The sequence below is a fragment of the Drosophila busckii genome, chromosome 3L, assembly GCF_011750605.1.
Source record: "Drosophila busckii strain San Diego stock center, stock number 13000-0081.31 chromosome 3L, ASM1175060v1, whole genome shotgun sequence".
Taxonomy (NCBI): domain Eukaryota; kingdom Metazoa; phylum Arthropoda; class Insecta; order Diptera; family Drosophilidae; genus Drosophila; species Drosophila busckii.
In genome coordinates, this window is record NC_046606.1 from 14,236,691 (window position 1) to 14,251,618 (window position 14,928).

Sequence of the window (14,928 nt, forward strand, 5' to 3'; positions counted from 1 at the left end):
CGTTTTGTGTTTAATTGTAAAGTTTAAAGTTTAATTGGAATGGATTCGAAAAACACAAGCCCGGCTTCCACACACTGCTCAGAGCTTGACTATTTAATTGGTTTGCAATCGGAAGATCTGTTTTCCTCTCAGCTACGACGTTCCCAGCGTCTGGTCGAAAAGGAACAAATATTTAAAGCCGCTTCGAACGGCTCACAGGATCGTAATACAGTTGTTCAAAATATTTATTTACAATCAGAAAATATGGAGATTACTGCAAATGTTGAGATATTAGGCAGTGCAAGCAAATCATGTTCACCGCAACTGTTCACGGAGACTGATGAGTATTGCAGCCAAATCGTTAATCTTGTGAGCACAGAAAAATCTATTAATCACAAACGTAAGACTGTTGATTGTAAACGAGCTGGAGAGGACGTCAATAAAAATAATGGAACTAGTAAACATCGCCGTCGCTCAAAAACAAAGTCACCTCGTCGTAGTCTGAGTACACCAAAACGGAATATTCGTCAGAAGAATGCAGCAGATGAGTCTTGCAGCCAATTCGTAAATTTTAAAACCACAGAAATTTCTGATGAAAATGAACCAAAAACTGTTGTTTATAAACAATCTGGAGAAATCGAAAACAATAATGATGGGACTAAAAAGCGTCGCTCCGTGTCTGCGCAAACAAAATCCTCTCGTCGTAGTCAGAGTACACCAAACGGAAAAGCTCGTCTGATGCAAGAATATCTTGAAGAACAGCAACTGTCAACGACAACTACACATACTAAGTCGCATCTGATTACACCTCCACAGACCTTAGTTGAGCCTGCATTCAAATTATACCGCAGCAAATCCTGCTCTGAGGCAGCTCCACAAAGTTCAGCACCATTAGAGAGCCGTCGTAAAAGTCTACTCTTAACACAAACTATTGAACCACCCAATGATTTCCATATGCCAGAGCGTTATCCCGAACATTTCATACATCAGTTGCCAATATCTGAGCCTACACGCAACGCATCACGCAACTCGTTCTCACCCGGCTTACTCTCCAACACATCTTCATCGCCATCATTAAGTGAATCACTGGCTGATTTATTTGGGGTGCATACAATACGTGAGCTCTTCAACATAGCGCCAGTACGTAAATACATTTTAACGGAGGAGCATCTGCCAGCCTTAGCTTTTATGCTCAACATAGAGTTGGGGCGCTTGCATTCAGTGCTTGAGCTAATTCAGCGTTTGTCGCCTATGCAACTGGAGCAGATGGCCAAGAACATCCGTGAACCAAGCTTAGATATCATTAATCTGCTCAGCCCCGAAAATAACGATTAATAGCTTAATTTAAATTATTTTGTTTTTATTAATTTGTTGTTGCTGCTGTTGTTGCTGGCGTTCACTAGTTAAATATTTGACATAATTTCGTCCTTAAGCATTGCAAATTATTTACAGCTTTAAATAATTTCATCTAGCAAACATATCACCCAAATATTGCCAATTTGTGGAAACTCTTAAAATATTTCCATTTCTTGCTTAGCATTAGATTCACCAATACAATAGACAATCGCAGGTGTCATCTATATTTATGAATATTTTCATTTTATCTATTTTAGAATAGATATAAAACTTTTAGTACTGATATCCAGAGTCTACTGTATTAATGAAACTATGAATTTCGATTGCCATTAATTTCAATAGACTTGACTATAGCTAGATTTTAAGAACTGTCATATCAATAAAAATTAGCCGATTAACTTTATATTAGTTTTATGTGTGTTTGTTATTTTTGGGTGTATTGTGAGTCAGCCAGAAAGAACTTTTGGAGCTGCTGTGCTTCGCTCTTACGATTGTTATCTATTTTTGTTTTGTTTTTGTTTTTAAATAAACTAATTCTAACCGTTATCTAGACTTTAATATACTTCATATAATTGTCGTTTTTTAAGCCCATATTAGTGTAGTTGTTTGTGTGTGTGTGTGTGTGTATATATATAGTATGCGAATTATGTACAAGCGCTCAGACTTGAGGGTATTTGGAGCGAGAGAAGTGGCTCTAGTAGTCGCTGTCATAGTTAACATCTTGCTGCGCCTGCGTGGAGTCATCTGAGCGTTCAGAAGTTGGATCGAAGTCCACATCGAGCGCAGTATCGCTGGCTGTACAACAGGGATTGCCCATAGTATTGAAGACATCTTTGATTTGATTAGGCACGCCTTTGGGGTCCAGATCGGTTGCCCAGCTAAAGTGCATAAGTGCCAAGTCCATGTTGCCAAGCGTTTTGTGTATTTTACCAATCAGATAAAATACCACAGACTCCTTCGGCACAATCTCCTTCAGCTCTTCGAGCTCACGTAACGCCTCCTGATACTTGCCCAGCGAGAAATGTATTGAGGCGCGATGGAAACGCGCCAGCGGATTGGGATCCAAGGTAGCTGCGGTGTTAAAAGTCTGCAGTGCCTTCTCCTTCTTCTTCATAAAGAATTGCATGGCGCCAATATGCACCAATATGACTGAATTCTGCGGATTAATCTTCAATGCCTTGACGTAGTGCAACTCGGCCAGCTCATACTTCTCTTGCTTGGAATATATGGTGCCAATGCCAAACCAGGAATTGTAGTGCCTAGGATCACGCGCCACCGCCGCTCGGAAGTAGTCCATGGCCTTGTCAAACTCCTCGGTGAGCACGAGCTCATGTCCCAGCAACGTATAGCTGTAGACAAAGTCTGGATCCACTTGCACGGCACGCTTAAAGAACTTGATGGCGGTTTCATGCTCCTTGTGCAGCGAGAAGCAATTTCCCGCCACGCACCAAGTGATCGGACTACGCTTGTCCTGACTCACAAGGTCCTGCGCCAGCGCCGAGAGCGCAACCTCCTGTTGCAGATGCCACAAAGATGTAGAATAGATCTCCATGTAGTCCAGTCGACAAGGTTCAGACTCGTGTATGTGCCTAAACACTTGCACGGCACTGTCATAATCGCGGAGCTCATAGTGGCTGAGTCCAATGAGAGATTGCACCCAACAGGAGTCAAAGTGATGCTTTGGTATGATCGTCTCCAGCTGCTTGATTGCCGCTCGACACTGATAGCCCATCAGCAGTTTATAGGCCTCGCCAAGATCGCGCAGCAGCGCCATTAGTCCGTCCGCCGATTGCTTCTTCAGCTGCAGCAACTGATGTGCCATGGTCTGGGCATTGTTTAAACTATTGTTTAGCAGCACCTTGGCCTCCTCCGCAGCACGATTCGATGACGAGGTTATAGTCTCAATTTTCTCTTTATCCTTGCGCGCCTGCTGATGCGCTTTCTCTTCGAAAAGCTCGTTGCTCAGGCAGATTTTGGGCATGCGTGAGGATTTGGTTTTGCGTGGAGGCGAGCGTGGTTGCACAAACTTATTGTTGTTGTTATTGTTATTATTATTGTTGGTAATGTTTGACGACTTGTTATTTTCCTTAACAGAGTAGGCGCTATTGCTAAAGAGCCGCGAACTTCGACGCACTGCTGCATTGGCATTGGGAGGCGCATTGGTAACCAGATTGTTGGGCGTACGCGGCGTTATGTTGCCAGCTTGCGTAAATACAGCAGGCTTGCTCTTCTCCTGGCGATTAATGAGGCTCCCGACATGCGTCTTGAGCTTCTTGCTTATGATCTTGGGCTCCTGATTCACTTCAGCCAGCAGTTGTGGCGTGGGCGAGTATGTGGACAAGCTGAGATTCGGGTCGCAGGGACTTGTCAACGGCATCACACCAAAGCTGGGCGTCAGCGGCGATATGGCGGAAAGATATTTAAATTGCTTGCGAAATGGAGTGCCATTGGCGTCGTAAAGCTGCTGCTGCTGCTGCTGCGTCGACTGCTCCGGGCCATTGGCATTGCCCATGGGCGTATCTTCCAGCAGCATCATACTGGAATTCTGTACGGTGCCACCACCTCTCAGCAAACTGATGCTGCTATTAAGGTTGTTATTATTGTTGATGTTATTGTTTGTTATGTTGTTGTTGGGCGTAAAGAAATTCTGTGGTGTAACCATGTTGTTATTGCTCTGCTGCTGTTCCACGGGTGTGCTTAGTATATGATTGCTTAGCAGCAGCGTCTCCTGCTGTTGCTGCTGTAGATGCTGTTCGCTGAAGGGCAGCATGGCATTGCTGCCCAGACAAGTGTTGAACACATCAGTGCTAGGTATTTGGAATATTGCTGCCGTATCCGTGTCCTGACCCAGCAGGCACAGGTCGGCAAACGCCTGCCACATAAACGGATTTAGCTTCAGGGCGCGTCGTAACGCAGTAATCCCCAGCTTTTGACGTTCGGTACGATCACAAATTTGTGCTATTAACTGATACGCAAAGCAGGCCAGATCACCAAACTCGCGCTGCACTTCATCAAAGTTCTTTGTGTCCGCAAAGCCACTGGGTACGAGCGCACTTTCCGCCTCCGCGTACTTTTTCAGTTCATAGGCACACTTAGCCTGCAGATATCGACACTGCGCTGAGCGTCGTAATTTATTTGTGAGCAGCCAAAAGGCTTGATGCAGTTGATTTGATCGATAATAGCTGGTGGCCAGCAAAAATATTGTTTCATCGCTTTCCACTACGTAAAAAGAGGCGTAAGAAATTTTTCATTATGTACATTTCAAGCAACACATACCTTCAGAGCAGAGACGCTCCGCCAGAAAGACAGCATCTTTATGGTCATAATGGTTAAGACAGTGCCATATGGCGGCCTGTAGTCAAAAGAAAATCAAATCAATGGTTTTGCTTTCATCTCATTTATTTTGTTAAAGTTATTTTACCTGAACAGGCTCTTGTATCATCATTTTTATGATCTAATGTATCTTTTGTTGCAAATTCCGCTCCGACGCCTTAAGCTTTTTACTTGGGCGCCCTAGTTACACTCGCACACACTCTTAATCCGGTTTTAGGTTTAAGTTTTCTTTACGCTGAGTTTTCTACACTTTATATTTGTAAACTTTTAAAGACGCTCATGCTGGACTCGATGCGCACACAGGTGCATTAAAAAAATATATACAAATGAAAAACACAACTGTAAACTATGCTATGTAACTGTATAACTTAAATGGCGGCTGCTCCCTGACCACCACTTCCAATATTGCAATGGCGAGGTTTCTCTGCTGCTGCAACTCTTCTTCTTCCTGCGCTTTTAGCACGAAAGTAATTTTCGTAACAAAATTTCAAGGCCTTTGCTTTAGTTTCCGCACATACAGACAAGCAAACACACACATTAACGCCCCGACAGCTGTCGATTATACCGAGTCGCAATTATAATCCTAGTAAAACACGAATTTTGTTCATCTACTATTCGTTTGCATTAAAAAAACTAAAATTAGTCAAATTTTTTCCGTGTGAGTGGCGATGCCAGAGTATACTTGCGTTGCTTATCGGTATCGATTGGCATGTGTCGATAATGTACTTACCCATCGTGACTATCGATGCAGTGAGTTGAAATTTTTCAAATGCATTCTCATTTCAGGTTTTATTAAATATTATCTATAATTTAAAATAACTTATCTCCTATACTATAACTATGAAGCCTACTGCGAATCGCTTGAGCTGGAACTTGAGCTGTCAGTGGACATGACCTCGACATCATCCTGCGCTGAAGATTCTTTGTGAGCTCGTGTTTCCAGTGCCACAGAGTTTCCTGCAGCACCAATCATGTGCAACTCGCCTAGATTCCACTGCCAGATTGCATTCGGCACTTCGCCACCACTGCCACCTGGCCCGCTTAAGCTCCTCTGGGAATCCGACTGGATGGCATTCTGATGTGTTACCATTCCCCCATTTATATTCTGCTCTGATTTGCCCAAGAGTCCATTACGCATTTCAATGTCTGTGGGATAAGGTCTTCGTAGATCGCCAATGCACCATGTGAGCGGAGCACTGACCGCATTAGCCGAGCTTATACGATGGGCATATTTGATTAGTTCCTCTGATGAAACTGGTCGCTTCTTTGCCTGACAGATGCTCGCCAGTTTCTGGCGTGCTTGGAATATGGCTGTTGAGAGTATAAGCTCCGCCTCCTTTAGCGACTTCTGTAGTTTTTGTATTTCCCGATCCTACGGAAAGCGGTGTGTAATAACATACATATGTAAATATAATGTTATATTCTATTGCTACTTACATGTATTTCAACCTTGGCGCGTAGATTATCCATTGCTTCCTCCACTTTGGCCTGCTCCTCAGCTAGCTCCAACATTTTTCTAAACTCCTCATCCTTGGCCACCAACAAGTCCAGTAAGTCGGCAAGTTCCGCACTGGATACTTTTTGATGGGCTTGCTCAATAAGCTCCTTGGATATCATTTCCATGTCATCAATCAACAGCAGCAGACGCTCCTTGGTGCTCAAATGAAACGACATATTGCCGGTGATACTTAATTTTAGTTTTTATTATTATTTTTGCTACAAAAATAAAAAAGCCGTGTACACTGGCCAACAATAAATAATCGATTATTTTAGATGACAAGCTGCTGTTATCGATGCTTTTAAATTATGGCAGAATTAGGAAAAGCGCGTCTGGTCATACTAAAGTGACATAAACACAAACAGCTGTTATTGGGCCGAACTGCTTAATCAACAGACGCCCATAAACGCTAAAAAGTAAAAAAAAATTGTTTTTAAATTTGAAGTGATTATAATTGGGTTAATCAAATGATTAAACGTGCAATGGTATAAAGGCTGTGAATATGTTGCTACAGTTGCTAATTTTTTGTTTACTGTTATTTCTCTTTATTTATTGGTGAGTGCAAGTGTACCGGCAATAAAAAAGCAAAACGAAATACAATTCTGTTTTTTATCATCGCTCAATTAGGATTTTGCCCACTGGCATAAGTTGGTATCTGATCAAACGCTTTCGGGTCAAAGTGCGCATTGGCCGAATTTCGTTGCCCTATTTATCGCTGAAGAATGTCCACATCAGCAAAAGTGGTTTCTCGGTGGTATGTAAATGATTAATTGCCACCCACATAAATATACATTTAATATTTATCTGCAGCAAATCGAAGAGGTGTGCTTACGCAGCAGTTTCTTCACCACCGACGTCACTAAACTGCTGTCCATTTATATACGAGACATACGCATCAACAAAGACATACACAGCAGTCGCCAGGATGAGCTCAACGATGTTGGTTACCTTGAGCCGCGCGCCCAACAAAAGGAGGCGCGCAACGTGCCTGATTTTCGGCAAACTAAAGTGCCCGCCAGCATCATCACCTTCGCGCAGTTTATGGCTGTGCACGTAAATAACATATCCGTGGTGCTGATGAACAATGACTTTGATCCGGGCTGGTTTATACATGCCACCGCCAAGGAGCTGCATCTGGATGGTAGCATTGTTCAAAATGCACGCGTGCTGCTTGTCAATGCCGCACTAACCGAGGCGCAAGCCAAGATGCTGCGCCACTGCAACGCCAGAAGACAATCTTTGGAAAATTTAAACAAAATACGCCCCTGCCTGGGTGAGGTAAGTTTCGACGTGGCATTGGACGCCTCGCTTTTTGCGCAGGGGCCACTCTCTATGGATACGCTGCGACTGGTCATAAACAACTGCAAGTCAGTGATACATGGCGGCCTCTACGAGTTTCTCAGCGAAGCCAAGCAACGCACAAAGCCAGGACAAGTGCCAAAGCTGCGCAAGTCACGTAGTTATGACAATGAGAGCTATGAGAAGCTGGCACCTTTAATACCCAAGAACTTTAACTTCAGCATTAAGGCAGCAACATTCAATGCGGTCAAGGAGAACTCACAGAATGATTTTAGTGCTAAGATGCAGCTGTTTAATGTAAGTACAAGTTTGATTATAAAGCTTAATTTTAAAATCTATGTTTTAATTGGTTAGATAACGGGCAAGTTCAATCCGAGAATTGTGGATGAACAGGCGCAGCTGCCTTCAATGCTTGCCAAACTAATGGTGCAGCACCTGGATATTGATACCAAGTATGAAAAGCTGCTCTTTGTTGAACAGTTCACCATAGACTCCGTGGTAAGTACTTTTTAAATAAACTGTGTGTATTCTCCAACTTATGTTAACTCCTTTGCAGCTGGAGCGTGATATTTTGAAACTCTACGTCAAGCTAAAAACATTCCAAATCATCTATAACCACAGCGAGATTTATGACTTTGTCAATAACAATTTCCTAGCACGCCAGCGTGCGAGCAGCGGACATTATCCGTTGCAGCTGCGCCACAAACAGCACTCGCTGCCAAGTAACTTAAGCCTGGAGGCGCTGAGCGTGCCGGCTAAGCAAGCAGGTGGTGGCGTCTTGGAGTGGCTAATGCAGCGCATGGTGGTCACAGGCTGTGCAGAGTTGTATAATGTGTCGCTGCTAATGAAGCTGGACGACGAGCACATTGCCATGAGCGTTAGTCACACGCGCTTTCTGCTGGAACAGTTGGCGGAGAAGCGCAGCTCGCGGTATAGCAACAAATTTCTTAATTTGCTTCTCAATGAACGTCAGTGGAGTATGGAGGTAATGGTGGAGACACTATGGTCCAATTTGGGCAATTCGAACAATGATACAAACAACTTAAAGAAGACGCACTCACCGGGCTCACCGTTCTTCTTGGGTGTCAGTCTGGTCAAGCTGTGCTCCTATGCGAACACCACCAAGCTGGACATATCGATACACACCTTTCGCACGGAGTATAGCATGCAGTTGGCAGAGTTTGTGGTAAAATCGATGCACTGCATCAAGCAGTACGGTGGACTTAGCCGCAAATCAGCTGTCAAAGCAACGACAACAGCCGCTGTCAATCTGTCCGAGCCGGAGACGCCTCCGGGTACAGCGCTGCGTGTGTCTGTCAAGGTGAAGGACATCACAGCATACTTTGTAAATCATCACAATGTCTACATGCTGCTCAGCTTCTCCGAGCTCAGTCTGTCGCGAGCACAGCATGTGGCCACACTTAAGCTAGAGGAATTCCAGCTGGCCATAATGCGTGCTATGACTGCCTCCTCCTTATGCCTGACGGACTTCTCCGATGTGTTTGCCAGCTGCAAGATGATTCGCCTGGAGCATGAGCAGCAGCCGGTAACAGCGTCAGAGTCAGAGCAATCTTTAGGCAAGCTGTCCATTTATATACCTGGCAATTCGGAAGCCTACTGGAACTCCAATCTACACATGCATATGCTAACCTTAGCACGAGATATGCAGGATTTGAAAACAGAGCTGGCATTACCAGTCAAAAAGCAACAACAACAGCAGCAGCATGAAGAGCCTTTACCCAAGCTCAAGCTTATCATAGAGCTCTCCGCGGAACGCAGCACCATAGTGGAGTTAAAGTTCTCAGAGCGCCACTCCATACAGCTGTTTGTTGAGAATCTGTTCTTCAGCCACAAGCAACGCAATATTATTTACGCTGAGAATGTGTTTGTCAAAATCGATGATCAGCATATTTTGACGCTCAAGGATATAGACATGCAGTCCTTGCCACGCATGGAGACTCTTAGTCATGAGCGCTTGAATTTCCCTGGCTTTGTGCTGCCCTCCAACAAGGTGTGGGTGACGAACATAGGCAGCTTCAAGGCCATTTTTCCCTATGATCATGACTTCTATGATGCTATAAACAACGAATTCGTCACACACTTCAAGTGGCTGAAGCTGGTGCACAACTACAAGAAGAAACCCTTTACGGTGGATTCCCCGCTGCCCAGCGATTGGGTTATCAAAATCAAAGAGTTTCTATTGGAGATAAGCGACGATCCATTTGAGGTCAAGCTGCGTGATAATTATGTGCTGCTGGTGGACGAATATCTGGAGAGCCTGAAGCGCAAATCTTTGTTTGACAAAAAGATTGCTGAGCTGTGCTCGGAGCGACTGTTGGTGCCCGCCGGCACCATTGAGAGCCTCTATGCAAATTTGGTCAAAAAGAACTCTGAGATTTACATACAACGATCCAAGAAGATTCGAGAAAGCGGCCCAGTACGCACACGTTTGCTTGCTTGGATTATGAACGATGTGGAAATACTAGCCATGGCGGATACTTCCATACATGGCTATGACAATGTTACACGCACCATGCGTGAAATTGACTCGGAGAGTCCCTGGCCCGAGGAGGGCTTACAGTTTACTACGCTCTGGTGTCGCGGCGTCAACATTAGCTGTTCCGAGTGGAAGTTTATGCTGCGGTAAATATAAATTTAAGCATCAAACCAGAAATACTCATAAATTATATTTTATAGCGACTTTCCGCAACCCATGTTCTATGTGAAGAGCATGCGTCTCTATGGCAATCTCTGCGGCGCAGAGCAAGCAGCCTCCAAGCGTGCCAAACGTGATGTCTTCGTAGACGTGGGCGAGCCTTTCCAGACGCATGTGGTGCAGCGCAGCATGCCCTCGATAAAGTTCTATCACGACTTTGACTGCGAGCTGGAGAGCTGTAGCTACGCCTTTGGACCCTGCTGGGAGCCGGTAATGGCGCAATGCAATCTAAGCTTTGAGAAAATCTCGGCACCCAGCAAGGATCCTAGTCCACCGCTGCCTTTTTGGGATAAGATGCGTTTGCTGCTGCATGGACGCTTGACTTTGATAGCCAAGCAGTTTACTGTGCTGTTGCATGCCTCACTGGATCCGTACAACACCACAGAGGAAATGGAGCTGACTTGGAACAATTGCGGCATTGTCTGGACCAATGCCAAGATTATGTTCAAAGGCGAACTTAATGTGAGTCCAACTGCAAATCAATGCAAGCTTATAAATCTAATGCTCCATTTGCTTGTAGGTGACAGTGCGCACTGCTTCTCGCTATGATGATTGCCGTCTGCTGCATTTTCCCAATCTGAAGCTAACGTTCAAGCTGAACTGGGTGTGTCTGGCTAATCCTAATGATCATCATGCGGTAATGCCCTGTGCTCCAGACAAGCTGCCAGAGTACTCCAGCAATCAAGTGCATGATTCTTTTCGCGCCTTTCGCTCGGTGAATCTGAATATTTGGGTTTCGTTTGAGACCAAGCCCAAGGCAGGCGAGGAAGTGGAACTGGACATACCCAGCTTGGTGCTTTATGGCAGCACCTTGCGCTGGTTTGAGAGCCTAAAGCTGATACTCTCCGGCGTAACGCGTCCGACACGTCGTGGTCCTGTTTTTAACAATGTGCGTCCACGCAAGAAGCAGCTAAGCCGGCACTACAAGAAGGCCAATTTGCAAATGTGTCTGCACAAGTTCCAGGTGCTTTATTGGATGTCGCATGCGCTGCACAAGGGTTTCCAGCTGAATGGACGACGCGTTTCCTTTGGCTCGGAGTATAGCCTAACACTCAATGCCATTGATGATGGCTTGATACACAGACCACGCGCCGACTGGGGCACCATCTATATGAACTGTGAGCTTAACGATGCGGAGATCTGGCTAAAGAGCATTGTCACTGAGAAGCTGGACAGCAGCGCCGAGAATTTAGCCAGCGCTGCATCGGATGCTTTTAAAATTGTGCGCTTTTATTTTCTGAGCGTTGCCAAAGTGTCCTATGGCCGTGAGGCTTTAATGCCCAGTGCGCCCAACAACGCAGAGGACGAAGCCAAGGGCAAGTCGTCAACACCCACGCATAAGCTAGTGGTCTATGATCTGAAAGGCGCCTGGACCAAAAGCAATCGAGATGTGGCCTTTGCGCTGTTTGATTCGTTTATGAAATCGCAGAAGCTAAAGAATAATCTGTCCACGGAAGCGGTCAAGAGCTATCGCAAGGAGGCGCCCAACTCAGCAATGCTGAAGCACAAGCGCAGCGATAGCACTATAACCTTGTCCAGCACTAACTCCGAGGTGCTGCCCAGTAAGTACGCCATAATTTCTTTAACTATTAATTGCTAATTGCCCGCTTTGCTTCATAGTTGCCAATCCGAATGCTGCGCTGAAGAAGGCGCCCGGTCAGGTGCATGCCACAGCCATGTTGCAGCAGCTTATTGCCGAGGCGGATCACAAATTCAATGTGTATAGCGATGATCACAGCACGCAGTCACGTGAGCTGCAGCTGCAGGGCTTGCAGGCTTGCTCCGCGCAGGATATTATGCATGAGAACTGGTCCATTAGTCTGGTCAATTCGCAGGTGCTGCTCAAGGGCTGCGAGACGTCCGGCTATGTTATTATTAGTGCTGCCAAGGCGGAAATTTTACAACGCGAGCATCGGCCCGTGTGGCGTGATCGCTCGCTTATCTCCAAGACCACATGGAAGGGTCTGCTCGAGTGCATGCAGTACTATGCCACAGTGAGCGCTGGCGACAATGACTCGCTGCTGGAGAAGGAGATCATGTGGTTGACGGTGGACAATATACAGGATAAGGACGAGAGCAGCATAGTCAATCATCTGCCCGAGGACATATCGCATTTGGTGGGCAGTGGACGCAGTGTGGGTGGTGTTGTCTCCGAAACCGTGGGCGCCTTTCTCAGTGACAACTCTGGCCAGGCACAGCCTGTGCAGCTGCAGCGCATTGTATCCAAATGTAAATGCGAATTCTTTTATGTCAGCTATGGCGATGCTATAGATCCCAATAGCATTACCGAAGTGCCGCCGCCGCCTGCTGAAGAGTCGCTATCGCCCTGGGAGAAGCAAGATGATCCTGTGGATGCGTTCACGCTTATGCATCACGACTTGGATGTCTGCACCAATTCGCTGCAGTATGCCATGATCTTGGACATAGTCAATAATCTGTTGCTCTATGTGGAGCCACAACGCAAGCAGGCGGCTGAAAAGCTGGCGCGCATGCGCTTCCAGCTGCAGCTGCACTCCACCGAGGATCAAAAGCGGCCCATACAGCAAAAGCAGACGCTGATACGCAGTCTGCTGATGAAGATACGCTCGCTGGAGAAGGACATACATCTGATCAGCAAGGAGCGCATTGAGGAGGGCGACAGCTTGGAGCTGCGCATCGAATTTGAGCGCGTGCAGCAGCAGATACGCGAGAGCAAGGAGGAGCTCAACAACTACAGCGAGGAGCTGGACATGATGCTGCTTTGCTACAAGGAGAAACAGCTGTCGCAGCTAAGTCGCATATCCAATGTGCGCTCGGACAAATCTGTAACCATGGTGCGCACCAATGAGATTTGCTTTAAGCGCGCCCAGTGGCGTCTCACAGAGACAGATGGACAAATAGGCATTGCGGATTTGGTGCTGAGCGCTTTCCTTTATACCAAAAAGTCCAAGAGCGATGATTCCGTGGAGCATCTTCTTGAGCTAGGCAATATACGCATGGAGAATCTGCTGCCACGCGAAATTTATCGCGATGTTTTGCTTGCCACAGAGATACAAAAGGATATGCCCGTGGATACGCATAAGCGTGTGCTGCGCATCTTTTGCCGCGAGAAGCCGCCAGTGGGCGGCATTTCTGTCAAGGATCATTTCGAAATTAATGTGGCGCCCATTACCATTGCCATTACCAAGAAGTTCTACAGCACTATGCTGAAGTTCTGTTTCCCGGATCGTGATGCCTCCGAGACAGAGGTCAGCGATGAGTTGGATGACAATGCATCCAGCAGCTCCGCCTCCATTACCAATCTGCAAGCCAAGTCCAGCTCTACTTCGTCCTCCACCAAGCGCTCGGGTAAGAGTAAGAAGAGCTCGAAGGACTCCGAGTTTTATGTCAAGATAGAAAAGGACGACGTGGAGAAGATGAAGGAGCGCGCCGAGAAGAATAAACTTTTCATCTATATCAAAATACCCGAGGTGCCTGTCAGAGTCAGCTATAAAGGCAACAAGGAGAAGAATCTAGAGGATATTACTGACTACTCGCTGGTTATACCTACGCTGGAAGTATCATAATGTCACCTGGACATGGCTCGATCTGCTGCTTGCCATGAAATCAGTGAGCAAGCGCGTCATTGTCTCTCAGGCCATTAAGCAAAAGCTACAAATACATCGACGACAGCCTCTCTTAACTGCGGGCGAGCGTGCCACGCCCCAAGAGGAGGATAAGGCGAAGATGCTGTTTGGCAATCGATTGATGGTGAGTTGCCTTTAATAAATTTACCTATTTTCAATCAACCTTTATAAATTTGTGATTTAAATTTGCAGCAGAACGAACAGAAAAACCAAAAGAAAGGCGGCGGCGTCTTTAAGTTCCCCTCCTCCAGCGGCAAACGCACCGATTAAACTATTTGAATTTATTTATGTATACTAATTGTAAATTAATAATTTATGCTGTATGCTGACTTTGCAACACTCTGGACTCGAGCAGAGCTGGGGTCAGTTAACTTGCCCCGCTTGAACATAACTGTAATATAGTATATGCTAAATTATATTGTAAACACACATCACACACACACACACTCAATCACTCAAGTATTATGCAAGTAATATATAACTAACGTATTATTGTGTGTCTTTGTCTATAAATAAATCAGTAAATTTCAAACGCAATTTATTTAGAGTCATCCCATTTGCGATTTGTAGCACGATCTTAACCGTCACACTTTATGGACATTCTACGGTGCAAGTACTTCGACTGATTGGAAGGTCCAACAGCTGGACACGCATGCCACGATGAACCAATCGTGGCACACTTGAACAGAGCAAGCGAGTTGGATGACCCATACATTGAAAAGCTTTTTAAACATCATATAAATATTATATAGAAACTTAATATTATTTTAAATGTGTATGTTCAAATTTATATAATTATTATTTAAAATATTATTAATAGTTATACATTTTATTTGCTGCCAAATAAATAAAATTTATAAACGTGGAACCCCTTGCCGCTTATCAAAGCAATAACAAATTTAAGAAAAAAGTTAAATAACCAAACTATGATCCGTCATACTTACCTGTGCCGCATCGTTGAAATTTACCCAATTTAAATTGAATTTTTACATTTAAAATGAATAAATTCAAATTCATATACTTTTATTATTGTTTGTCTGAGTTAGAGCGCAACAAAATGTCTGAAATTAAAAGAAAATAAGCCGTCACCATCGATTTCTTTTTAATAATTAATTATAATCAAGAACAACGCTTGGCTTGTA

At 45.1% G+C, this 14,928-nt stretch overlaps 3 protein-coding genes across 3 annotated transcripts; 1 reads left to right on the top strand and 2 right to left on the bottom strand.

The window, feature by feature from the left end:
- Positions 1–1,372: 1,372 nt before the first annotated feature.
- On the bottom strand, positions 1,373–4,845 carry LOC108600699 (cell division cycle protein 27 homolog). Its single transcript, XM_017988420.2, has 3 exons — positions 4,757–4,845; positions 4,612–4,687; positions 1,373–4,554 (listed from the first exon to the last, which is right to left on the bottom strand). The coding sequence occupies exons 1-3, from the start codon at positions 4,778–4,780 to the stop codon at positions 2,030–2,032; spliced, it is 2,625 nt and encodes an 874-aa protein (XP_017843909.2). The 5' UTR covers positions 4,781–4,845; the 3' UTR covers positions 1,373–2,029.
- Positions 4,846–5,475: 630 nt separating this feature from the next.
- LOC108600700 (mediator of RNA polymerase II transcription subunit 4) lies at positions 5,476–6,408 on the bottom strand. The gene is made up of 2 exons (XM_017988421.2): positions 6,106–6,408; positions 5,476–6,040 (listed from the first exon to the last, which is right to left on the bottom strand). The coding sequence occupies exons 1-2, from the start codon at positions 6,340–6,342 to the stop codon at positions 5,516–5,518; spliced, it is 762 nt and encodes a 253-aa protein (XP_017843910.1). The 5' UTR covers positions 6,343–6,408; the 3' UTR covers positions 5,476–5,515.
- Positions 6,409–6,558: 150 nt separating this feature from the next.
- Positions 6,559–14,512, top strand: LOC108600479 (protein KIAA0100). The gene is given in 10 exon segments (XM_017988099.2): positions 6,559–6,721; positions 6,794–6,920; positions 6,977–7,762; positions 7,820–7,963; positions 8,022–10,108; positions 10,163–10,643; positions 10,702–11,743; positions 11,802–13,717; positions 13,719–13,910; positions 13,982–14,512. Coding segments are annotated over 10 exon segments (6,903 nt in total). The 5' UTR covers positions 6,559–6,668; the 3' UTR covers positions 14,057–14,512.
- The last annotated feature ends 416 nt before the right edge of the window (positions 14,513–14,928 follow it).